Source organism: Dermacentor variabilis, chromosome 2, assembly GCF_050947875.1.
Source record: "Dermacentor variabilis isolate Ectoservices chromosome 2, ASM5094787v1, whole genome shotgun sequence".
Classification (NCBI taxonomy): Eukaryota; Metazoa; Arthropoda; class Arachnida; order Ixodida; family Ixodidae; genus Dermacentor; species Dermacentor variabilis.
The window spans coordinates 120,495,959-120,523,133 of NC_134569.1; the positions used below are offsets into that span (position 1 = coordinate 120,495,959).

At 44.7% G+C, this 27,175-nt stretch overlaps 1 protein-coding gene across 2 annotated transcripts in view; it reads right to left on the bottom strand.

The window, feature by feature from the left end:
- Positions 1-421: 421 nt before the first annotated feature.
- The window catches only part of LOC142572636 (clavesin-2-like), a 51,399-nt gene continuing 24,645 nt past the window's right edge, over positions 422-27,175 (bottom strand). For both annotated transcript variants that reach the window (XM_075681889.1, XM_075681888.1), the window contains exons 2-8: positions 21,790-22,094; positions 14,715-14,874; positions 12,148-12,209; positions 8,800-8,993; positions 5,518-5,628; positions 5,353-5,452; positions 422-811 (exon numbers count right to left, since the gene is read on the bottom strand). In XM_075681889.1, the coding sequence (XP_075538004.1) occupies positions 657-811; positions 5,353-5,452; positions 5,518-5,628; positions 8,800-8,993; positions 12,148-12,209; positions 14,715-14,874; positions 21,790-22,048 (1,041 nt within the window). In that variant the 5' untranslated portion in view covers positions 22,049-22,094 and the 3' untranslated portion in view covers positions 422-656. The remainder of the gene's footprint in view (positions 812-5,352; positions 5,453-5,517; positions 5,629-8,799; positions 8,994-12,147; positions 12,210-14,714; positions 14,875-21,789; positions 22,095-27,175) is intronic.

Consider the following 27,175-nt stretch of genomic DNA (forward strand, 5'->3'; position numbering starts at 1 on the left):
TTGTTTAATTCTACTGCCCTTCATAGTTTTCTGTAGAAATTTTCTTCACTAACATTTTAGGTCCAGCAGTAAAGAAAGCATGCTGACTATGACCATCCCCAGTGTTACTGAATAACATTACAGAAACACCACGCATGCTCAGACAGCTGTTAACGTAAAAGAGCACTTCAACAAAGTTGTCCAAATGATTTTCTTCTAGACAGCATTTTCACGAAAGCAGCTCCAAATGGTAGTAGCAAACTGAACTATGTATATCTCGGATATGAGACGTGTGCGGATTCTTGATGGTGCTTGCACTGGTCCCTCTCCCCCACCCTCCACCCCGCCCCATTTTTTTCTCGTTTTATTATCTTTACGTTGTACTTACCAGTTCACTGGCCGATGCTCCCCCGTCGAGCTTTCAAAAAGTACAGCCGTCCTATTGAAGAGTGAAAAAAAAGTTGTGTGTGTTTATTATTCTAAATCAACAAAAGCATCGTTTCCTTGCATTGGCTGAGTGGCTGTCCCGCAGTGAGGCGAGAGTATCGCAATTACATGAAAAAAAGAGAAGGTGTGCACATGAGCGAGAAAGTGTGGGCGCGCATGTCCACATTTCTATAGCACAATTGTGGCGCTGCGAAGGTGTCGTCAGTGTCAAGTCCGTCCGGGGTGGGTGATCAGTAGACCTCTAACCGCGTGATGCTGTTCCATAGCCTCATGAGGCTGTAGCCCTGGCGTTTCTCCTTCTTGGGCCGCTTGCTCTCGTCGACGCCCATGAGGTCAAGAGACATCAGCAGCTCCCGTTTCTCCTCGAGATTCTTGATCCAGGCGGCTTGGGTATAGAGCAGTGCGCCATTAGTGCATCGACATAGAGAAAAGGTCTCTAAGTCACATCAGGAACAAGGTGGCATACGCATAACGCATAAGCCATGGGCTGCGCTTTTTTAAAATTTATCTTGCGAGGGAGAAGGGGAGTATAATAGTGCAACCAAGGGTGAAGTGAAGTGAAGGGATGAGTGAGTACTCAGAGGGTCAGCATTAAGAGATGCAGGGGTATCACTGAACATGTGTTTAATGTGGACTACAGATAGAGAGAGACAAAAGGGAGGAGAGACAGGGAGGTTAGCCAGTGTAAGTACCGGCTGGCTGCAGTGTGCTGGGGAAAGGGGCAAAGAGAATAGAAGGTGACTAAAGAGGGAAAAAATTGAGAGAAATTCAGGCTATAACGCGATGCTACGCGCTCCAACATTTAAAGACGGTCGCACAATTCACAAGCCTTTGAAAACTTGAGCCGAGACCTTGATGCTCCGCTGAAGAGCCTTAAGGACTTTGCCCAAGACTAGGAAGACTAATATAGATTATACAAAGGAAGCACTGTGTACAGGATGCACTACAGTACCCGCTCTGTTTGATTCTACCCTTACAGTTTTTCATGGCCAGAGTCATTTGAGGACCTAATAGAGCTATTTATGTTGCAGTGGTATGCTTATCGATTCATCGTCATCATCATTATCCCCATGAACCTAATTTTATGTGCACTGGGCAGGACGAAGGCCTCTTCTGGCGACCCCCAATTACCGATCTTTTGCGTTGGCGGATTGCAACTTTCACCCGCAAATTTCATAATTTCATCACCTTAGCTAATTTTCTGGCGTCCTCGAGTATGCTTCCATTCCCTTGGCATATATCTGTAACTATAATGGTCCAGCGGTTATCGACCCTACGCCTTACACGGCCTGCCCAGCTGCGTTCATTTTCTCCTAATGTCAACTAGAATATTGGCTATCCCCGTTTGCTTTCTGATCCACACCATTGTCTTCCTGTCTTTCAACGTTACGCTTATTTCTCATTCAATCGCTGTTTGCGCTGTCATTAACTTGTTCTCGAGCTTCTTCGTTAACCTCCAAGCTACAGCCCCATATGTTAGCACCGGTAGAATGCAATGACTGGGCACTTCTCTCTTCAATGTCATTGGTAAGCTCCCAGTCAGAATTTCATAATGACTGCTGTATTCACTCTAATTCATGTTTATTATTCTCCAAGTTTCCTTCTCATGGCCAAGGTCCCCTGTATGTAATTGAGCTATATAAACGTATTCCTGCATAAACTCTAGAGACTGAGTGGCGATCATGAAGTCTTGTTTCTTTGCAAGGCTATTGAACATTAACTTTTGCTTATTAAGCTGATTGTTTAATTTGGTTCGAACTTAACACAGAGCTGAACTTAATTTATGTGAACTTAACAAAAAAAAATAAAAGAAAGCGTAAATAGCCGGGGAGTTCTAGTGACAGGTTGTTGCATACGTATGTCCCATGGGCTTTTTACGCTGTAACAAATGAACATTGCGCACTATGCTGGTTCTCTTAAACGCCCAGTATAACATCGGCGATATTTGACAGATATTGATGCACACACCGCGCAACCTAAATCTTACAATGATAGTTTCTTTACTGTGCTGAGATGGCTAGAGCTATAAGAACTTTACCAACAAACCACATTTGAACACATCGCATATGCACCACCATTCTGCTCATATGACGCTATTGAAAATGTCTGCAATTAAGGTGCACCATTCATTCTATTAAATCTGCAGCTGTATCAAAATTCTTTGGACCTTTGACAGAAACATGCACAGACGCTGGGCTGGATGCTGAGAGAAGCACCCGCGTTCCATTATTTAACGAGTGCTGAGAATGTGCGCAAATACTTGGATAACCATGCTCGCTGCCAAGTTGTTTACAATCGAAAGCTTTGAAACATGCAAGGGTTAAAATACTTCTCATAAGAATCGCGTACTTTCACTAAACACTAGAAACGGCTAAAGAAGAATGCTTTGGTAATACTTCAATATTGCATAACTGTTTATTCTGTACAAGGATAATTCTGATAGCTTAAGTGAACTGAGTGGTATTGATCTTTCAAAAAATATATCTTTTCCTTTCGTTCTCTGAGTGGTTTAAGTGAATAGGTAATGACGCATTCCTGCGTTTCTGGCCAAAGAAGGTAACTAATTTAATTAAGTTATTATGAATAAACATCGAAGGAGACCATTCACCCTGTAAGACTTCCAGTTTGACGAGCAATTAAAAGAAAATAGAACGTGCGAGAAAGAGCTCCCACATTCACTGGGCTCTCTTCCGGCGATCAGCTTTCCAGAAAACACACGTTTGCTGCGCTTATTTGTACTTTACTACAGTCGCTTCGCTAAAGACAAGAAGAAAAAAAATGAAACTGCGGAACCCGTTTTTAGCAGGGCGATGCAATAACAATAAAAATCCTCAGTGATGGTAGACATTTTTTTTTACATAAAACATTCCTATCTCGTGTATAGTGATGTGCCAGATATACAGATATCACAGTGCAGCGTATGGCGACCGAGTGATGTGAAACAAATCGGGGGTAAACATGTTTAAGATGCATTGCACCTAAAAAATTTCATGCTGAGCGGGACATCTTTGCCAAGCCTACTGACTTCAGAAGTCATGAAGTGGCGTGCGATGGCGCCACCGCAAAGCATCCTACAGAGTAATCCAGAATATAAGCAAAACCATAGTTTCAAAACACAGCCCCACAGTTGTAACCATTGATACCGGCTGATTTTACATCGCCTTGAATATACGGTCTAGAAGACGTAGTCTCCGAGAACTACGATAATCTTTTATTATAATCTGGGCTATCGTACCAGGTGAATTTTGTAACGTATCTTTTCAAATAAAAACATCGGAGATGCGCTTTTTCAAGATTTTTTTTGCATTTCAGTTATACCTGTGTGCCGATTATCCTCCGTTTTGCAAAAAAGTAGCTTTATAAGAAAAATTATTGCAATAGAGAAAGCGCATAGCCATAAAATCACAATCGCAGTTATTGCAGCTTTTACTACTGCGTAAAACCGTTTCAGTCTTCCTTGTTCGTCCGTTCGACGGAAGAACAAAGTTGCTTGAATTTGGCCTACTTCCTAACGGGTTTCTCGCGACTGGTATATAAAGCTCCATGACGCAGACTGAGTGCTAAACAGGGCAGAGGTTCACAGGAAAATGGACACTTGGAATAAGGAACAATGATCGAACAAGGATTGACTCAGGCTGGAGGCAACGCTTCGCAACGTTTAGCTAGGGAGCTTGTGGTCACAAGGGGACTTGTCTTCCTGATGAAGATAATTCCTCTTGCTAGCTCTTAACCTGTGCTTCTCACTTTAAAGGCCAACTACAACAAAATTTTGGACTTCGTATAAAGCTTAATTTCAGATAGTGTGAATAAAGGGCCGCGCCCGCGTATAATATTGAGTTAGAAATATGAGTAGATGCATCATGAAAGGCTCGCGAAATGAATATCTTTAGTACAAAAATAAAAAAAAAACTGCCTTTACGGCTTGTCGGCGTTTATGCACGACCTCCGAGACTAGGCTTGCCTGCGTTGGCTGCAGCGCGCTGAAAATTCACTGAGGCGACGTGTTGGAACTTGCGTCATGCCCGATAGTAATCAGGGACAGACGTCGTCTGTTTAGGCGCTATTGGAAGGCTTATAATAATAAACTACACGACCAGCAGCCCTAAAGTGCTGGCAAGATTGCTTCGGTAGTGTATACAGGGTGTCCCAGTTAACTTTAGCCAGAGTTAAAAAATATGCGAATACCACGTAGCTGGACAGAACCAAGGTAATGTTGTTTGCCGTCGCATGGAGATGCTCAAATTACTTTTTCCGTTCCGTCTAATTAGATAGTTAGCCTTAATTATTTAATAAACCTCTCAAACATTATAATTAGATGAAAAGCCTGAATGAGAAAGTTGTAGAGTGACTCGAAAAACTCCCGAAAAACATAGAACTGTTTTTCCGAGCGTGAAAGAAGCCCGCGAATACACCAAGAGTTCCTCGAGTGGCCAGTCGCGTGGCAATTTTGCGTGCATTTGCGGGCTTCTTTCATGCTCGGAAAAACACTTTTATATGGCACGTATTGAGGAACAGGGTGCTGTATCGGAAGTTTTTCTCATTGTCGCTTTTCATCTAACTATAATATTTGAGAAGTTGACTAATTAACTAAGAATAACTATCTAATTAGGCGGAATGAAAAAAATGTATAGCTTGAGCTTCTCCAAGCGACGGCAAACAACATTACCTTGGTTCTGCCCAGCTACGTGGCATTCGCATATATTTAAACTTTGGCTAAATTTAGCTGGGGCAGCCTGTATATGCTACTGAAGCAATTTTGCCAGCGCTATATCACCCATTTATTATCCATTTAGTCAAAGTGAAACTTAGTTGCAGTTGACCTTTAAAGACTCAGTATTGGACTTTGCTGTATCCTACGGGTTCACCATTTCTCCTGTCAAAAGATGTTAGGCTTCGTGCCACCTGCAGAGACAGTGAGTTTCGTACCTGCCATCTCCTTGATCGGTATGGTCCCTCCGAACTCCAGGGGCAGGATCTCGGGGTCTATGTGGTCGTGCAGACTGGACACCTCGAAGTGGACGAACATCTGTACGACGAAATTCGGTCACGTGAAATTGGCGCCATCAACGAGTTGCAGTGTGAACTTGTTACCCTGCTCTGCAGCTTCCTGCTGAACATGCTCAGCGCCAGCTCGTAGATGGCCGATATGTACCTCGGCACGTTCACCCAGTGGATGTTTTTGTGGCGCATGGGCCAGCCTTTCTGCGGGGAACAAACGTAGGCAGGTGGCACAGCAGCTGTTGTCAGTGGCCGTGTACTGTTAGTACGTATACGACATTGGTTGGTCTCGTTCTACTTTTATACGTTGCATAAGTAATTCCGCCAGGTCACCAATGCTTGTCTCTAGTAACACATTTGCTAGTACCAGTCATTACTGCTTACATGGCTTCAACTAACACGTTTTCTGTGACGATTTATTTTAGCTTGTTAATTTGGATTGTGTTCAGCTCTACCAGTAGATCAGCTACAGCAGTCGTGACTTCGGCTTGAACTCTTTCTGTTTTCTTTGCTGGTGACTTCAGTGAAAGCAAACAGCAGTGAAGTAGTTGTCCACGCTGTCTGACTGGAAATCGTCATACACTGCAGCCAGCCTTTATATTTACTCATGCTACAAGATTAGTGCTCCAGATTCTTTGTATCTGTGGATTTCCATGCAGTTTATGTACTAGACCTGGTTTCATGCTATGCTGCCTTACGTTCACATGAGTATTAAAACAATCAATACCATATCGAGTGCATGTTTTGTGGTGCTCCTTATGTTAATAACATCAGCTTCCTGTTTTCTATGGTCAGAGACAAGAATGTTAGTGGGGACCAATGAAATCGCAAGCTGACGTGTTTAATTTGCTCCATATTTACCCAGATATGAACATGTGAAAGGAATGCTACTTTCTTGTTATCAGTATTACCACGCTTATGTTCTAAATAAAAAATTCTGATATTACATAGATGTACTCAAATGGAGGAATTCTGATGGTTTGCTTTCATGCAGTAGCAATTAAAAAGCTACGCGAGCGTTAGAGGTTATGTTCGTAAACTTGAATTAGTGTGTTTTGACCGTGTAACCTTTGTATCACAGGAACATTGTAATATATATTGCTTCAACAAGATCAGTGCTTTTGCCAGTTGTCGATGGTGGATCCGAGATTTCTCAGCAGTCGCACATACTTACAATAACATTTCTTCTTTTTCATCCATGTTTCTTCAGCTCGGTATCAAAGAGATGTCCTTTCTGCAAAATATCTCAAGCGTGTCCCGCTTTTCACAAACACTGTTCGCAGCTTGATAGTCGGAATGGTATATGTTTTTGGTGAAACCATAACGTGTTGCGTGGAATCAATTGCCACTTGATGAGCCAGCTTATTCTGGTTCAGCAAATCTATGATGGAAGTAAAGATGCGGACACATTTTTAGTGTTCGTAATAGAACTGACTCGTCCTCATCTAGATTTATAAGGCAACGTATTCGTTTTATATTTCACTTTGTGCTCTCACACTACTGCTTTTTTGAAGATATCTTTAATTGTTTAACTTACACACGAAGTGAGTTGCGGTTCCTGATGTAGAAAAGAACTGAAATGCACATATGCGAAGGATGCGCAGATATTCAAGATTTCAGATGTGAATGTGCACTTCAATTTTGAATAGAGGCACCCGTGGCGTGTGAAACGAATATACTCTTTTTTCTAATATTTGTGTCATAAAGAAATATAATAGACTACTGGATTTTTTCAGTGCGTCTCCGCGGAGCAATAGGCATAATAGCGGCCGTCTATTCGCTTCTGTGTTTGGTGGCTTTTGAACCAACGTGGTTGGAAATGATTTGCTATTAGGACAATCGCCACCTCTTGCAACAAGAACGATTTCCTTCAGAAGGCATTGTTTCTGCAACGATTGGGTACTTACCCAAGAAACTTGTAGGACAATAATTTCATTTTATCCAAGGTGGCGTGCAATCGCATAAACAGCGTGTGGTGTTTTGGGGCTGTAAATAAGTTTATGCTTGAATGATGAGAAGCTGCGTTTTCTTGATAGCGCTCGTTCACCTGCATAACTAATCTGAATGCGTGATTTTCCTTTTTTCCTAATTAAATGCATGTGAGGAGATGTCGGCAGCATTTAGGAGCTCCGGTTACTACTCGGCTCCAACGTGAGAAAATAAAATAAAGGAGACTGTATAGTGTCTATTCATCTGGTGTACTACTTGGTGCCATATTTTGTATCAATTTTCTCCCTTTTTACGCAAATTTGTTTCCTTTGCTAAGTGACAAGCCGGTGCCGCCATAAAGGTGCCAACATCTCCTAATATTCATTTAAATAAAGAAAAGGAGAACAAGCAAGACGGAACTCCAATTGAACAATAAAGAGAAAGCGAAATTGCGTGACATTCTAGTTGTACTTAACAGAAAGATTCGTACAACCAGTTTCTGTCCGACATTAACGGGAACAATCGCCATATCTAAAGGCATGGTGGGATTCTGGTCCCGTGATGATGTCTTTTCCACTATCGTTTTATTCATACTCATCTAAATTTGGAAAAGTGAAAGGTCGCTCTGATTTGTACGAAATATATGGACTTGGAGGTAACCGCATTGATTGTATCGCCTAAAACAATTAAATTAGTCTTTTCCCCCAGCCTCTCTCCATATTTCTCTTCGCACTGTTGAAGCGCTGCAACTATTGGGTACTTAAAAGCCATGTTTCAGAATGCTCGCACTGGGTTCGAATATAAACGTTTGACCCATCATATACTTATGCCGTTACATGGCATTTACATGATGTGGTACTGCTTACAGATACTTCCTGTTATTCGTCCATCAGTTATGTTGAAAGGCGCGACGCCTTCGCAAAGGGATCAAAAGGTCATTTGACATGTCCTTCGCTGTCGTCGCTGCATCCGAGGCGTGTGCCGCGGCCCACAGTCTCGTGCGAGAACTGGCAGTTGCAGTGATATGTAGAGGAGCTCAAGTGGGCGACCTATTTCTTTCCGCCTATTTGCCATTCGCCATCGTCGCTCAGCCCGCCTCCGCCTCGACCGGTACTGAAGAGCGCGCTACTCGTTGCTTCCTCTTGAACCCATCAAAAAAAAAAAAAAATAGAGTTTGGGTGGTGGCATAGATGCATTGCCGTGTTCCGCGTTCACATGCCGTCATGCAACTCAGTTCGGCACCACGAGGTGGATGCGCTCTCGTGTAAAGACCGGGCCGCACCCCCGCCCCTCCGTCTCCCGCCCCCCCCCTTTTGTTTTTGGCACTCCCAAAGTGAGGGCCAGCGCCGGACCCCTTATTGAAGGGAGTGCAAGGTGTCACACATATATGTGCACGCCAAGTTTTTTAAAACGTTGTGCAAGGCTATCAGTGAGAGGACCACTTGCCTCGCCGTTGATCATGACTCGCTGGACATCCCTAAGGTTGACGTGCGCCAAGTGACTTAGCCTGAATCCGCTCTCGTCGAGGATGTAGGTGAGGCCGTTCTTCTGGTTGTCCTCGTCCTCCAGCAGCGCCTCGAAGCTCATAGAGAACGCCCGGTAGATGTCGATCGTTTTGTGGATGCGAGGCTCCAGGGCGCCTGCGTCAATCAACGACGATTCGTCAACTGTAGAGAATCTCGTCTTCTGTTTCTTTGTCTGGCACCGGGCCGTAGGGCGATTTTATGCACGTCTAAATAAATTTCAGTGCGTAATCTGTAGCATGGCCACGTGTTTGTTGATCGGGTGGCCGTGACACTGACAAAGCTTGTTGTAGATGTTTGATAATTCAGTGCTGTAGATAAACTCAGCCCATGTCCAGAGCAAAGTTTAGGTACGGGCTAGTTGGTATTCCATGGTATCAATCGTCACTTACAGCACATACATAGACGAGGGACAAAAAAGGACGACGACGAAGACAAGCGCAAAACAGTGCCTGTCTTCATCGTCCTTTTTTGTCCCTAGTCTATGTATGCGCTGTAAGTGACGATTGATACCATGTCCCGAGATCGTCCAGTCTACTCGTTTCCCTCCGTGTAGATGTCTTTAAAATCCGCGCGGCAAACATTGAATGCGAGATCCAGCAACCAACTATAGTCCGCCTCACTGTTTTTAAAAGAGGGATTTCTTGCATTTGTTCACTTAGTGAGAAAGTACCTTCTGTTGTACCTGAGGTGCTTTCCGGACACCGGACCACACCTACTGTGCTTTTGACAGTCTTTTCTAAGGAAGTGCCTGTCACAAGCAAGTCTTCGATATGGGTAGCCCAATTCATTGCTGAAGAAGATTTGGCTATATAACGGACGTAAATGTGCATTTTGAGAGGCAGTGATTAGTGTACTGCTTATTCGCAAATTGAATTGTGTATATTTATACGAAGTTTCCACCGGCATTGCGGGTTCTGCTGCTGATTTCAGGCTGCACAACATAAGCGCGAAGTCAAAAAGTCAGCAAGTGTCGCCAGATGAAGCTTGCAAGGGAAGGAACGTTTAGGTTCAGGTTTAATGTTCACATTTAATCTTTCAGGGTCAGGTTATGTTATGTTAGGTTTTGATTGACTTGCCAAAATGATTTCTTACTCATCGTTATGGCTCAATGGCTTTAGTTTGATATATCAAGCGCGTGTTCTTACGACAATTCATAAAATGACGCTCAACAAATTTGAAAGAACGTGATCCCTTAAATAAATGTAGGCATCGATTGCGGAAAACGTGCGTAGAAATTATTTGCAAGTATCGAAACTAGTGGCTTTGCGCTAGTTAATTTGGCGCCGAGAATAAAGGCTGCTACGCCTCTTTGTTTTAGAGAATGTGCGATTGGCGGTGAAATATAGCAGTGTGGAACAACTTCTATATTGCATTGGGCGGTGACCGCCTCCAATGTCGCAAGGAGAAACGACCAGTTTAGGTACTGTCACAAAATCGCGCGATCTGTGGAATTTTTAAAGTGATGACTTTCTTTCCTTTTTAAAGAGAATTTTTGTTCGAAAAAGTGCGTTTGGTTGTCAGCATAAAGAAATTATTTCATCCATTTCGCACGGAGACATTTCCTGTAAGACTGGTTGGAAGCCAAGGGATTTCTTGCACAGTGGACGGATCGCCCTTGCTGTAACTAAGCGCAGACGTTTCATCACATCACACGTTTTTGTATTGCAGATCGGCTTAAACTGGGAAGTTAGGCTTCCTGTATTCTCCTCAAACTTATGAAATAATATGGAAGAGTTAACTGCTGGGCTAGTTGGTGATCTTGCATACTAAAAAGATTTTGCGCCAAAACAACACACACAAGAAAGCGCCCGTGGCGTCGTCGTCTTTCTTGAGTGCGTTGTTTTGGCGCGAAATCTTTTTAGTATATTAAATAATAAATTGTGGGGTTTCACGCGCCAAAACCATGATATTGTTATCAGGCACGCCGTATTGGGGGAATCTGGATTAATTTTGATCATCTGGGGGTCTTTAATGTACACTTCAATCGAAGTACATGAGCATTTCTGCATGTAAACAGTCTTAAAAGCGGCCACCGCGGCTTAGGTTGAACCTATGACCTCGAACTCACCAGCGAAACGTCATAGTCACTAAGCTACCACGGTAGGTTGTCCTCAAACGAACGCCGATCCTACGACAACAGAGCTAAGGTTCCTAATCTATCACGAGAGATTCCTTGAAATCCTTTGAGGATTAGCAGCCACGAATCAGAACACGATCTCGTCTTTCGAGGCGTAGAAACACAAAGTTAGAGACCAGAGAAATACCTCCTCGTACCTGTTTTGTGTGTGAGCTGGACATTTAGCGCGATAAAAGGTTTCTCAGATAGAATGGGAAATGGAAAACGTTTCAGAAGTTGTAGGAAGATGTCCAGTGCTCACGGAGCAGGGGAAATACGAGCATACGTTAAGCATAAGCTTACTGTGATCCTAGAAAATTTGAAAAAAAAAAAAAACGTTTCGCGTGGGGTGAGTTCCTTGCAAATGCAATGTTGATTGAGGGTAGATTTTGACTGTCTTACAAATGTACTCTCATTATGTGCAGAACAGATGAAGGAACAGGCGTTGAACCAGCCTTCACGTTGACATCGGGAATCTGTAGCCATTCTCTGCACCCAAGCAAGACAAAAAAAGAAAAGGAACGAGAAAAAAAAAAAAAAACGGAGCTTAGCAGTTCCGCTGTTCCACTTGAGGACACGGTTGCGACTGTCTGCGCGTTGCGCGTGTATTCTGTAAAATGCAAAGTGCAGAAACGCTATTGCACCCATACTCATGCGATCAAAATGGCAATCCTGCACTACGCCGTCTGGGTTATCAAAGGTGTCGCTTTGGGACGTTCCACCGCATCAGTTAAAACAATTTGTCATCTCTTAAGGTGATGCAGCAGTGCAAAGCTTACAGCTTCACTTACATGGTGCACAAGTTGCCAATTATCTGAAACACGATAGGCTATACGCAGGAGTCGCAACACTCTGTCCTATCAATCAGCTTATGCTCGCCACGTATAGCCTTAAAAGAAAGCTTCCCGACGGTTGACCATCCTGCTGGTTGGTTCGTGATCAGAACAAAACAGCGCTACCCGATGGGACGAAACAAGGAGCCAACCGGCACGGCGCTGTCTCTGTGTGCTGCTCGTTACGTCCCGTGCACGGTAGAACTGTTCCAACCAATCACAGAAAACGGTTACATGGTTCGAAGTACATGCCCGAATAGGGAAGCTTTAAGCTAACACAGGCAATGTTCTTTGAATAATATGACTCAGACACACTTACCTGCTAATCCAAACACGATTGTGCGGCCCTGACTGTCCTTTTCGTAGAGTGGGAAGAAGTAGCTAAACGAAGAAGGGAGCAAGAAGAAGGCAGACCCTCGTGAGTTGAACCCACATGCACATTGTTATTGGGAATATTTTTTTTTTACCTGTAAGAAGGCAAATACACACGAGTTAATCCTATCTGTATATTATCGTTGCAAATACATTTTAAACTCTAAGGTTCTGACCACAGTGTGCTAAGTACTTAGTGAAATAAATCACCGTTCTTGCAAACATAATTCCCTGCAAACATTGTTTGGCCTGAGTCAGTACTTCTGTAAATAAAAAAAAGTAGCGATCGTAGTAACGAAAAAGAAAAGAAAGCTAAGCGATCGAAAATTCTGAGCAGTGGCAAAGTACCGCATCGCTGCTCTAGAACATAAATGTTATATTTGGAGCGAAAGCTGCTTTCTTCTAGGAAACTGTTCCATCACTGCCTAAAGTAAATCCCAAAAGGTGTTGCGACATTACAAGTGGTTCTAGAGATAATACAATAACTTTGAACAATAGTAACGGCGTCCCTGTCCTGCATTCGCGATGTTGTTCTGCATTAAATGAAATGGCCGCCATGTTTTTCCCATACCCTAACAACTAATCTTCCTTGGTATTGTGTAATGAATTACCTACCGATAGATCCAGTTCCCATAGATTATTCTTGTGTTTAGCACTTAATAAAAAAAGTTGAAATTCTTTTCCTCATGCGCAACTGACGATATTAGCTCACAATTTCTGAAGGAGACTGAAATCTATAGTTACAATACATTAACATAACTTTTTTCACAGTCTATCGTTTCTGGTCATTTACCCGGTGACTTAAATGTGGGCAACATGGTTCCACTTTTCAAACCTGGTGCTGCTCATTGTTCTCTTAACTAGAGACCCATGTCACTAACAGCATCCCCTAAAAAGTCTCTGAACATGCCCCCTGCTCAAGTTTATGTAACTTCTTCGAGTATTATGAATTCTTTTAAGTCTAAACAACATGGATTTCATAAATAATTCTCATGTGAGACGCAAGCAATTTATTTTTATAATTAAGAATTCACTGCTCCTGGCATTGGGTGTTTCATCGATCGAATATTTCTAGATTTCAAGAAAGCATTTTATCTTGTCTCTCACCCACTGCTAAGTTTCAAATTAAGCAAATTAAACATCGATCCTAACAGTATTGTCTGGATTGAAAACCGTCTTTCTAATTGAGCGCAATTTGTGAGAGCTAGCGATTTTGATTCCCCTTCATGTCCGGTTATTTCGGGTGTGTCACAGTTTTCTGTGCTCGGTGTCCTTCTATTTTCATTGTATATCAACGAACTGACTCACGTAATTCAATCATCTATTAGGCTATATGCTGACGACCGCGAGGTTTATTACGTAATTTCTTCTGACACTGACCTTATAGCACTTCTGTCTGACCTTAACTCCACCAAATAACTGATGAACGCATGGCAAATAAGTTTTAATTCTAAAGAGTGTAAAGTAATGAGAATATCCGGAAAATCGGCCACCTGCAGCTCTCCTGTTGTAAGAGTGACGGTTTGCTGCTAGACGAAGAAACCTATTATAATTATCTAGGAGTTCACATAAATGCTAACCTATCTTGGCGATCTCATGTTAACTATGTTGTTAATAACGCTAATCGAAATGTAGGTTATTTACGACGCAACATTTTAAGGGCACCATCGTGTCCTAAATTAACATTATAGCTGAGCTTGAATATTCCTGGAGTTTGTGAAATCCAAATCAAGAATTTTTTATTAATCAACTAGAATCGCCACAATACCGTACTGCGCGTTTCATTTCGTCAAACTTTTTCCACTATATCATCGATGAAACTCCCTTTGCAGCTCCCCAGCCTCTCTTTGCGCAGGCAAATGTCAAGTTTATTAATGTTCCACTATGTATTTCATAATCCACACCTGAAAGATGAACTTCTTGGCGAGCCAACTTCTGTGCCATGTCGCAGTAATATTATAGAATTGACGTCCCTTTTTGTCGCACTAATTTGTTTTCTGATTCATTCATCCCGAACACAGCGAAAGAATGGCATCAAATGCCCACCTCCGTCTTCCCCTTTCTCAACGTCTCCGCATTTAAATCTCCTGTTGAAGGTTATTGTACGAGCTAACCACTTACGACATGTATTTTTTTTCTTCTTTCGTCACCGCCTTCTGTAACATCTGCGGGCATTGAATGTGTTGAAATAAATGAGTGAAGGAATAAATATATAAGCGCGCACATGTGCATGCGAATACACCTATTGCTGCTCTTTTGCGGAGTACAGGCCTTACACTCAACGTTTATATTATAAAAAGACAAGACGTTCTTCCTTTGTGGTTTCTGCTCCCTGCTGCAGCCGCTCGTGGTTCGCATTTCAAAGCAGTTACCTTTACGCGCGACACTTCTGACATCTACGCTATTGCCCGTTGTATGAAGAAATATTTCTGCCTTCAAATGTGCGACAACAGAAAAACAGCATTTTGTGTCACCGCGCATGTGAAGTCCGCTGTTCGCCGCCACAGAGCTTACCCCTTCGATAAGAGATCACGCAAGGACTCTTCGTAGATGTCCGGGCATTTGAAGAAGATCGGATACGTCGTTCTGACCGTAAGGTACTTGTCCAAAGTCTCTTGCGCAGAGCTCATGCAGTACTTGCGTGCCCGCAAGAATCTGAGCAGGAATTTGTCATCTACAACAGAGAAAAAAGGATGGGTAAGCCCAAAGGCCGACAAAGACAGGAATAAAGCAAGCTAGAGGGTGGAGAGACAGAAGCGGGAAACTGGTCGCCAAACTACCTTTATCTACACGTTAGGTTATTGTTGCTTTACACACGGCATCTGTGGCCAACGTGAGCATTTGACACGTAACCATAGAGGAAGATGGCTTCGGCTGCAGTATACTGTTCGAAACCTCGGTGTTATGTTGTGTTACGTTGTACTAATATTATAGAAAGATCCAGTACACACAGCAGTTATTACGGAATCTTGCATAGAGCTCTTCGTGCTTTCCCGCGACTGGCTGTCGCGTGCCAGAAGCAGTTGCTCTACATCAGGTACGTATGCCTCTATGTATACGAGTAAATGAAGGCGATTATCTCTGTGCTACCGCACTTAAGCGCACTAAATTAAAAAAAATAATTATATTATAGAGATTTAGGTGCCAAAACCACGATATGATTATGAGGCACGCCCTAGTGGGGGACTCCGAAAATTTCGACCACCTGGGGTTCTTTAACGTGCACCTAAATCTAAGTACACGGATGTTTTCGCATTTCGCCCCCGTCGGAATACGGCCGCCGTGGCCGGTATTCGATCCTGCGACCTCGTGCTTAGCAGCCCAACACCACAGCCACTAAGCAACCGCGGCTTTTTTTTTTTTTTGTTTCTTTATCACTAAGCAACCACGACGGGTGCTTAAGCACAGTAGAAAGGAAGCATAAGTGTGAGAAATCGTGCGAGCACAGTCAATGCTTCTATAACATAATAAGACTTACACAGTGATGTCTTGTTCAGGAAGCAGGAGCGAATTGGCGAGTTAATGATCCACTTCGCAATTTTTTATTGTCGTATGGAAGCTATCTCCATCGGCCGTTTTCATATAATTACTGATCACATTAGAAAAAAAAAAAACTGCCTTGTGAATTCAGATTTAGAACTTGAAGTCTACGCATTTCTTTTTGATAGGAATGTCATCTCTTTTTCTTTAATCTTAGAATTGTCAAGGAGGTCTTTCGGTAACGTTCCCTGAAGAAGAAAGAAAAAGCTCTGCTTCCCTCGTAAAGTAACGAAACTTTCTTTGCACGTTCTCGAAACATTCAGAATGTACGATACGATAATCAAAGCGCCAAGAAGGACATCTACACATCCAACTAACCTCCGTATTCAGAAATGCAACTTAAGTTGAAGCCCATGCTTGACTTGATTTAAATGACGCCTGGCGTTAACGTGCCTAAAGACGCTTACTGCGTTTCCTGCGACGCGTTCACGATAGGCGTCATTTAGATCAAGTCAAGCATGAGCTGTCAGCACCTATGTGCTGACGGAATTCGAAAAAGACTCGTACTGATATGCAGGTACAGCTTGAGGAAATCATGCTGCATAAAAGTATCTTGGGGCATTAATCGACGCTTATTATAGCTGTTCGAGAAAGTTTGGGATATAAAACAACCATCTTTATTATCGCTGGTAGACCCTTTTGCTCTTGCCCGCGTTCTTTCCCTATTTCCGTTGTCTGCAGCACGCCTGGGAGTAGGTTCGCGCGTGTGCCTTGAGAGATTGACATTACAGTCTGTTCTTAACTCGCTGCTTTATTGTGGCGAATGGATGAAACAGAAGTTCATGCAGTTTACATGCGTCCTAGCGTGTGAAATTGCTGTGCAACTATAGGGTGCAGTACACTGAAAGCGGTCTGATCACATAGCATTAGGTGCAATCAGATGCTCGTCTGTGCCCCTGTGCGTGGTAAAAACTGCATGCCGGCAGTTGGGATGAATGTGATTAGTGCCGAGAGGAAGAATTAATCGCGCCACTCACGACCGGGAAAACTTGCTGCCTCGGTGATCGCAAGCGACGCCCTCGTCGTAGATCCGAACGACAAATACGGCGCGTGCTTCGTGCATTCGAGGCACGAGGCGACGGGCAATCATGTGGCCGACTCGAGCGCTATACGAGCAGGGGTATACGAGCAGAGGCTTCATCCACGATGACCCTCAGTTTTCATGTCGAGTGCGCACTTGACCCTGACCGGTCACACGGCCGCCCGTCCTAGAAACACGCCCGAGCAAAGCATATGGCGAGCTTCGATAGCAGCAAGCAAAACTACGGTTAGGAAAGGGCGCGGGAGCTATGCAAGAAGTGCGCTGAGCAGGCGGCGCTTCGGAGGCCGCAATTATTCCTGTGCTCTGTCTTTGAGCTTGCGCCGCTAAGCCAGGGAACGGCACGAAAACAGAGGGTGGAACGGAAAATGGCAGCAAAAGGTACGCGGCGACAGCATCCTGCTTTCCGCGTGGCCGACAGCACGCGTTACAAGAATAGAAATAAACGTGATTTTCATTTAGTAGCATGCATGAGTCATGCCGCCCCTTCTTGTTTCCGCTGAGTACACGTATTGCTACCAAACTTAGAAACATGCTGCCTTTGTCTGCTGGCTTCTTTTCACGCGTGTCCGTGTTCGGAGAAAAGTTTACCTGGCCGTAACTTTGCTACCCATAAAAGGAAGGTCAGACGCTGCCCCTAAAGTGTGTGTGTTTCACACAGACTTAGGAAAAAAGAGAGATAAATACGTTCGAACAACGTTACGTTTCGCCTTCATGCATCGCAAGTGATGGCTTGTATACGCTGTGGTTATTTGGATACAACGCAACCGCCAACTGCTTTCGCTTATAACTTTACCTTACAATAACTACAAGAAGCGATGAACTGGATGCTGTGGCTGAGTCATTTCATGCTTTATTTTTAGGATACTCTTTTTGCCCTCCTCATCAAAACATATTCATTCGCCGGCTCCAGGCGCACGGTGTAATAATGAGCGCGATGACGAGAACTTAGAAGAACACGAAAGGAGTGAAAAGAGATTTCTTAAGACAAGAAAACCTGAGAACTGAGAGGCTAAAGTGGTGGAATCTTAGGCGCTAGCATAGCTGAACGTGTTTACAGAACGTCGCGAAGTCAATTTGCACAGTCATTGATACTTTGCGTTATTCGTAGTTGCAAAGACAGAGGAAGAAAGCGAACTAAAATAAGAAAAGGCAGTAGTATTAACCAGGCAGTCATTCAGTTGGCCACTCTGAAGGGCGAAAAGGGTTGGGAGATAAAACATAAGGGAATAGTAAGACAACAGGCTAGAGAGAGCGCGTGTACAGTATAGAAGTGCATTGAGCCTAAAGCCGTCTGTTCATTGGAAAAATATACATACAGCGAACGTAAATTTCCCCTCATTAGGAATAATTCCATGCATCGATTGCTGTTATTCACCGTATACTTCACCAAAATTGTTTCGAACGCATTACATGAATTACAGTATAGCCCCGTCCATATTCGGGAAGAGGACTCCTTGGCATTCCTATAGAGTTGTGCCCATATTAAATAATTATTATCAGAATGAAGGCCTTACGCTAGAACTGTTCCTATGATCGGAAACTACCCAATCACTACGCTGGACACATTGTTAGCGGAGGCTACCGGCCAACGGTAAGGAGTGCTTGCGAAGGAAAAGATTTAAAAATCTGACCACCAAACTGGCTGCTTTCCCTCCTGCTGTTTAGTGTACTGGAGGTACTAGGATTTCTGCAACGAGTACGGCAAATGGCCTGGTGGAAATTTCAAATACTATATATCCGCGTTACCGCTTGTTCTTTCGCTTTTATCAGGCCCTACAGTGTCGTTAAGTGTGTCGGCCTTACTTCGAAAACAAGCACGGCCCGGACAGCCGCGAAAGTCTGATCTTAAAACATCACGCTGCAACAAAGGCAGAAGAATAAAACTATTCTTGCTGGAAGGCGGCTGCCGGAAGTACGGTGCGACTTCCGCACATTGAGGAGCGCTCATATTTTTCTTTCTACGCCGCCACTTTGCCGCACCCTGACCAAGATTACTGGATTTGACAGCTGGGCAGCCCTTCGTGCTTGTATGGAAGCCGCTTGTATACGGCCTGAATTACAACTCCGTAGCCATGCAGAAAAAAGCAAGTAAAAAAAAGACTTTGAAGTTTCAGACAGCAAGAACAAACGGATTAACGCTGCGCCATATTAGAGCGCTTTGCTTTTAAAGTTCAAGCAGAGCGATGATCACTCGGCGAAGAAGAACTGGCTGAAGTAGTAGCAAATACTGTAGAGTGGGGGCTCGTCGCGATGACAACCTGTCTCGTCTACGGAAGAAGAAATTAGGAGCAGAATGCACGGAGCATCATGTTTTCAAAGATGCACGTTGGAGCAACTTCTGATATTAGCTCTCTTATGTACACGGCACGAATTTTCAACACTCTGTGCCCACCCGACGTGGATGGGATGGAATTCCCTAATGTTCCTGTTTGTGAGGACTGTTTTCTCTTGATTGGCCACCTTCACATATCGTATGTTTGACACAGTGATCGGCTACAGTCATTCATTCCGAATGATTCTAGAACACCAGCTGCTTTGTCATTATAACACCCGACCCCATGTTGTTCATTTATAGACAGCTTCCCGATGCCAGGACTCATTGTGCCAAATAATTTAGCTTGCGAAAGAATGGTTCGTGAGAGGAAGCATGAGTGAACTGCGATAGCGAACATGTAAGGGAAAGCTACCGACCAATTAGAAGCATTCTTTAACAACGAAGCGCTTTGGGAATTAAATTTTTGTCTGCCTGCTTCTGTTCGCCTTCAGTCATTGAGAGAGAAATCAATGAGATTTGGTTAAGCTCGTGCTGCCCTTTCTACACTTGGCCAGTCGTGCATATTCTGAACAATCTTTCTTCTTATTTTGCCTGCCCCGAACGTATCTTACTCTGACATCCCATAAAATCCACCAATGGTGACTTTCACATTCAATGGCGCAATTCGTAGCGTGCTGACGTAAATGCGTGGTCGATAGATTACGAGGGGCAGGAAAGCAGGCAAAAATGAACAATAGTGTTCCAGGGCCCACTTACATGCATGAAAGGGCATTGACCGTCCCGTGGCAACAGCTCTAGATCAATGGCGTTTCAAGGCGGAAGTCTAACTTTAGACTGGCCTGCACAACGGTTGGAGTAGCCGGGGCAACGACTTCACTTGACATTGCATTCGTGTTGCGTCAAGCTTTACGCCTAGGCAAACTAAAATTTATTTCAGAGATTATGGGCGGTACCTTGCGGGTGAATCTGAAGCGTGGACTTCTTACTGCGCACGTTGTGTGCATCGTAAAACATTAACTCCCTGCACGTGGAGAAAGTAAAAAACTTGTAACCCCAGAACAAAATCACAGCCATCAATTCGAGCTCCACCAGCGCTATCGCAAGACAAATAGTTTCCGCCTTGCATTATTTCGCCATCAGATATTCAAAGGATTGTAAATCTGGAGGATTACTGCGTTTGTTCTCTGTCCCTCTGTGTGTCAGTTTGGTGTTGTCGCTTTGATGCCGTTTCTCACCAAAAAAGCAGTTCTTAAGCTATAGGAGAGTGCTTCAGGGGTAGATTGCTCTCATCAGCAACAATCGCTAGGGAAAATGAAGAGAGAAAGTGGCCTACAAAGCGGTTGAAATGGTCGTGGGAACAATGATAGTGCGTATCAACAAGGCTATTTGACGCTGTAAGTTGTGGCTTTTGGTACGGAAGGGAATGGTCGAGGTTGCTGTCAGAGTAGATCTAGAGTTGTAAATAATATTAGGTTGGTTTAAGTAGCATTATAGTAATGCTAGTGAAATCATTCCAGCGTTTGCTAGTGTGAAACTGCGGTTTTGAAGTGTGACAGGAAATCGAAATTTCACAATAGAACTATGTCAAACATAGTAAAATCATGGCGTTCAAGTATCACATTGGTGCAGCCAACCCATATACCTTTTTCTTTTTAGTGCATTAGAATTAGAAGTACGTGTCAAAGTGGAAAGATGTGTATGTGTGTGAAGTGCGGGAAGCCGGTCAGCACTTTATAGTAAGATATGCAACACTTTGCAGTGTGGTGAACGCAGTTTAAATCATGGATCCGGGACCTCAAAGGAGGTGCGACGTAGTTCTGACGCATTTCTGTCGCATTTTCCATTCAATGTACTTTGAATTTTTTTTGTCTGAACAGCTGTTTAGCAGAAACGAAACCTTGCGCATGGTCACAAGGTGAAGTCGTCACTGAGCACGACGCTAGGCGAGAAAATAAGAGAAGGCAAGGATGTAACGTGTGCGATGGCATCATTGACATCAGACACATGCTGGCGGGCTGTCCCGCGACTCTCGCCGACCCCGAAGAAAGATGGCTTCACTGGCACAAGTTGATAACAAGCTCTTCATATAAAGATCAGCTACGGGCTGTCCAGAGGGTCCACGATGACGCCATAGGGCTCGGCCTGGCGGTGCCGACGTGGACGCGGCCCGCCTCGGTCTGAAAAGACCGGGCTTCAGGACACTAATAAAGTTTTGTGAATGAATGAATGAAGGATCTGTCTTGTCTGCTTTCCTTTTATCATCCCACGTCGGTATAAGCATTCGTAGTAATTAACGTAGCCGCTCAGTGAGTCTGCCTTCCCAACGATGAAGTAATAACGAGCGTTCCTCTACTTTCCTGTTATCTTGCGTGCCAGCTTTTTAGATTCAGAAAGTGGACAAGCCAAGGTTGGAAGTCCTTTTAAGGCGGACACCTGTTTGCTTTTGAGGAGGCCCCATATGTCCTACGACAACAATGAGGGAGTGTCGGACGTCACTCTACAGAGACTTATGGCAACTGGGACTGTCTAGAGTGCTATTGTTCAGTCATCTTGATACCGCACTAACAGTAGCCATGCGAGTAGCCGCAGTGGTGTTATCAGCCGCATATAAATACCCATGCTGTTTGAGATTTTAATTCAAGTACTAAAAGACCGATGTTCTGAAACAACGGTCAATTGACTGGCGGTGCCGAAAAGCTCGCGCTCGATGGTCGCGGCACTTGGCAACGTACCTGTCCTGCAGTTGACGAAGTGAGGCTGCTGCTGCACCCACTCCCGCAAAGCCTGGATGGCCTTCATGCGCAGGTCGTCGTCCTCCTCTTCTTCAGGCGGCATGAACTCCTTGATGGGATCCGCGTAATCGTCCTCCATGGCCAGCTCCCTGCGCATGCGCTCCTTCTCCTTCTCGAACTTCTTGATCAGTTTGCGGTCCTTCTTGGCCCGCCGGCGGGCTTCGTCCCCCGGATCGGCGGCCGTGTTATTTGTAGACATCCCGCTTGTGGCACCTGCTCCGCCTTGGGGGCCCGCTGTGTTGCTTCTGCATTAAATGAACGCACCCACGAGAAAAGACATTACACAACCATGGTAAAGAAACAGTCACAGTTTCGAGCGAAAGGCGAAGCGTCGATTGCGACAGCAAGTTATTAGACAGCTATACAAAGCAAGGATCATAGATTTATCGGCCGTCTAAACTTGTAAACATTCGCTTACTAATTAAATTAAAAGCGTGGTGTCACTCGCGCACAACCAAACATGAACACACATCACTCCATTACCGCAAACACTCGCTGTCAAAACACTGGCGTTAGGAAGCGCTGCAGCAGCAGCGCGCGAATAGACCTTCGTGCTGGCTCTCGCTTCAACGCGAACTAAGCGGTACGAACACAGCGCACACGAAGCTATCAGCACTCGGTGCACTCTGTCCCCATCGCATATCGCGTTCAAGGTGGAGCCCGCCCGGCCGCGCCGTGTGCAGCCGCCAACGGAGTAGGACGCCAACTCCCCCCCCCCCCCCCTCGGTCCATTGCGCGCCATGGAAGACGGCGCGCTTCCTTTCCGCCTTCCTCTTCAACGCGCGAGGGATCGAGTCACTATCGTCGGCTCACCTTCGCACGCTTCCACTCATGCATACAGCGTAGGGCGTCCGGCCACGATGTTATCGCGCTTGGACTTTATACGTAACCTCATGATGACTGCGCAAATGCCCCTGCGGTGTCCATATAATTGCTGTCGCAATAACAACCGATGCCCACCCCAACCCCGCAAACACAGGCAGACTGGCAGACGGACAGACTCATGCGTAGAATGTTGCCATTCGTATGGTGAGAGGGTGATTGAATTTTACGTTACGGAAGTTTAGAATAATTGGCTAATGCATATGAAAACTACTGAGGACTTCAGACTAAAGGAACTGGAACATAAGAAATACGTTATCAGTCGTATAACGCGCGAGAAAAAGCCCGATTTCCATAACATATTTGGTCCACTGTGGGAAGTGTGGCGTGTTCGTGCCCCGCAGAAGAGTGCTGGCTACGTGCTTATAGAAGCACCGAGTAACTTGACTTTCCTTCTCTATTTCGAAGCAAAACTGAATCATACAAGCTTTTTAGGCATAAGAAAATATGAAACGAGTTACAGCTTTTCAGGTATTGTCCTGGAGAGATACTGATAGAGAGATAGAAAAGTGACATGGGAAAGACCAGGATATTAGCAAGGCGCAGCCAGGTTGGCTAAGAAATATTGAATTGATGCTGTATTAAGGGTAACCACAACGTCTATTAAGATGCCTTACAATTGATGACAAAATTTATGCTCGTACCCTAAAATGGCGCAGCTACTGAATCCCTATTGAGCAAGTTTTGACGTTGAATACAGATATTTCTCCAAAACATTGCTTCTCAGTGAGTCGACTTGAACCTCTGAATCCTCAGCAGCAGTCTATCCAGCTTTCTCACTTCGTAAATAAGAACATGTGGTCAGATAAAAATAATTGCTCGTGCAGACTGAATGAATTAATGCAGCTCAAATATACGAGTTATCCTAAGTATTCAACACCCAACACGTTTCAGCAATCGAACACAGTGAAATAATATCTGCTTCGATGGTTTTTGACATATTATGAGGTACTATAAATGCCAGGGGATGCAGTTGCCAACCTTTTAGTAGAGCTTGTCTTGACTTTGACGCTAAGTGATTATCTCTCAACGTCGCCTTTTCAAAGACATAACGCAAAGGCAGGAGTCAGAAGGACGGCTACGAAACTGCTTGCTAAGCCTACGGCAACGCTATTAAGTTTGGTCACTGATGTCTTCATGCTCTTCAGGCGTCAGAACAAAGCGTGCGAAGTCGCACTGGCATATCATCTTTCTTAAGTCAGGGAACGTCATGGGCATGATTGTGATTTCTCTCAAAAAGTAAACATTGTATATTTATTAATTAATGTTTTTATTTGTTGATAGTGCGATCTATTACAAGACCTTAGCAGGGTCTTGCTAAGGTCTAAATATTGCTGTTTATTGACCAAACATAACCCAAAATATATAACGATAGAGATAAGGAGGCTTTTCCAAGCACGCTGTTCTTAAATAATCGTATCTGTAATTTTCAAAAGAAAAGGTAACGAGCTGCAGCTGAAGATAGGACAAACTTTGAGAATGATATTAATTTGGGTGAACTCTACGCACAGTTTTTCGGATATGCACCTTTGACGGGGGAACAACGGCATAACGGAATGAGTAAAAGCAAGGCGCGAAAGACCAGGTCTGAAGGACACAAACGACAGGAGCATCCTGTCGTTTGTGTCCTTCTTCAGTCCTAGTCTTTTGCGCCTTGTCTTCACTCATTCAAGCATGAACCAACTAGCCCAAGCAAGGAGGGAGGGAAAGAGATAAGAAGAAGGCAGGGAGGTTAACCAGCATCACGTCCGATTGGCTACTCTACAAAGCCCAAGCAAGAGTTTTACTTGGACATAATGGAAGCAGCATTCAGAGTTACTGCAATTGCACGAATGTTCGGATTTCTTACCAAATGACGTTATAGTTGGTAAGCAACTTGCACTTCGGGAAGCATGGCCGCTGTTCGTGAACGTATCTAAAGCCAAATTTTTACCATGAATCTAGCATAAAATGTGTCACATCTAGCAGAGAGTTAGGTTGGCAAAAGTAGAATTGCCTGTGTTCGAGTGAGAAAAATTATACATTATACACCTAGAAAAATTATACACCTCTATTCAAACCGCTTTATTTAGTGCCACTCCTGTTCCCAAGGCCGAATCACTTTGTTAGTTAGTGACAGTACAATACATGAAAACCTTGTGCGTCCAAGAATTACACCGTGGCTAAGAGGGACGCTGTCGTGGAGCTTCCTGGATTAATTTTAGCTTTTTTAGGGCCTTCTCCAAATATCAGGTCACTCTAATTTCAGATTCTACCTCCTCGCCATGGGTATCCAACCTCTGAAACTGTGTGCAGCAGCAGAACTATAGGACATTGCCTCTGCAGCTCAGCACAGCGAAATATATATGGCTCTGTAACAGTGCACTCCGTCTTCACCCACCGGCGAATCCCCACAAAAAGTACACTGTTCGCTTGCCACATGTAGTTCCGCTTCCTATGTCATTTTACGATACTTTGTGGAGGGTAACAACATTGTATAAAGGAAGGTGCGTCCACGAACGGAAAGAACAATGGTGAGAAGCTTATTCTAATGAGGAACATTCTCTGCGTAGTAGCCGCCATTATTGTATTGTCGGCCGTTATCACCCTCTCTTGATGGTGCCGAAAAGAAAGGTGCCTACCGGCTGGGCCATTTTTCCTCCTCTTTCTGTGAGCGCTGGAAGAAAGAAGGCTCCCAGCAAACAACCCCCGGCGTGCTGCGACCGACCGAAATAGTTGCCGGCACGAGGAGGGCCCATGCGGAAACACGCTGACCAGGACCGCAAGATGACCACGCACCGCCCCCGAGACCTTTCCCACCTGAATCCCTGCCCGGTGAAGCGGTGGGGGTGATCGCAAATGTTTTCCAAACATGGTCAACTTTGTTTCACCTGCGCGTACGTGCATGTTCATGTGAGGCGCCTACTATTCGCCATCGCAGCAATAGCATACAGCACAGTGAAAGCTGCAAGGGCATCAGCCTGATTACTCACGCAGACCTAGTAGGGCTACGGATGCTACAGGGCCACGGCTATACAATTGTAGAGCTGGTGACTACTGAACGACCGGCTGAATAGTCGTTTATGCTCCTCGCCAAGGGAGGGGGGTCAAATGTTTAGAGGGAATGTTAAAAAGGCTTTTTATCAGAGGTTACGCAGACTATCGAAGTTCTGGCACAGTCTAGGTGAGGTCTACGAACTTGCAGGTTCCGTGCGCTACGTTTTAGAAGCACCCGCTGGTATCGCTCAGCGTGTTTATTCTAGCGACAAAAAGATTAAGCTTAAATTGCAGAACAATTGGGAGAGCGTTAGAAGCTCTGAATTTCTTTTTCTTATTTCTTATTACTTTTTTGAAGCGTGCTTTTTCTCATCGCAAATTAAGTGAGAATAATTGAACTGTTAACGGCATTAGTTCGAGCGCTTCATTGTTTCACATCTTGTCACCGCCGTGTTCCTTCGTTGCCCTCTGGTGCGCCGGGCTGAAGCGAAAGCTCTTATCTGAGCCAAAACGTCGCACCGGAGCAGGTACAGTCATGTTTCATTGAACGAGAGCATTGGCATTATTCTGCTACTCCACCGAGTCTGTTCGAGTGATCCTTCACACTGCACAAAACTGTATTTGGATGAGTCTTTATACGGTGGATAAAGCAATGGGGTCCGCGGCTGCATATCATAAGAAGCCATTACGCCGGCACAGCCCGCTCGCTTAACCCGAGTATACGGCGCAGTTAGCGCGAAGGAGCGCACGCAGGCGCGTATCTGTAGCGGCTGGGGCAGTGCTCCGCCGGTCAAGCGGTCGTGGGGGTCTTCGTGCCCTCCTGGTCGAGATTCGCTTTTTGTGCGACCCTGACGTAGTGGCCGGCCGCGGTACAGTCAAGCTCACGCGTGAGAGACTCCAGGAAACGAAACGAAGGATCCGGCGCCGCCGCTGGCGCAAGAGAACGGGCTCTCCCCTTTCGTCCCGCCATCCCGCGGATCCGCGGCTTCTACTGCCGCGAGTGCGTCGCGCGTGCGCTGTGACCCGCTTTCTACGTGTACGTGTGCTCGTTTATTCTACTGCCACTGCGTGTCTTTGCTTGTGCGTATCTGGCATTCTTTCACGTGTGAGCGTGCACTCCTCTCGCTTTTCACAACGGACACTGAGAACCCGTTACCGTAGAGCGCTGTCGTAAGGGTTCTTTTCTGTATTTTCTTTTGTTTTTTCACAGTTGGTCACAGTCCGTTCCCGCATGTGCGTATGGAGGCTGGACAGAGGACGGAGCCATTGGCTCACGCCGCTTTGTGCAAGTGCGTCCCTTTCACTTATTTGAAAGCGACTTCGGGGTGAATTGATGGTGAGGAGGCTATTCCGGCTCAGAAAAGAAAAGAAACGCGTTCTTTCGTTTTCATGGTGTATATTTGTATTTCAGCTTCTATAGTGTTTCATCTTTCTCTATCATGGGGCACAATAGGCCTTCCCAGCCGTG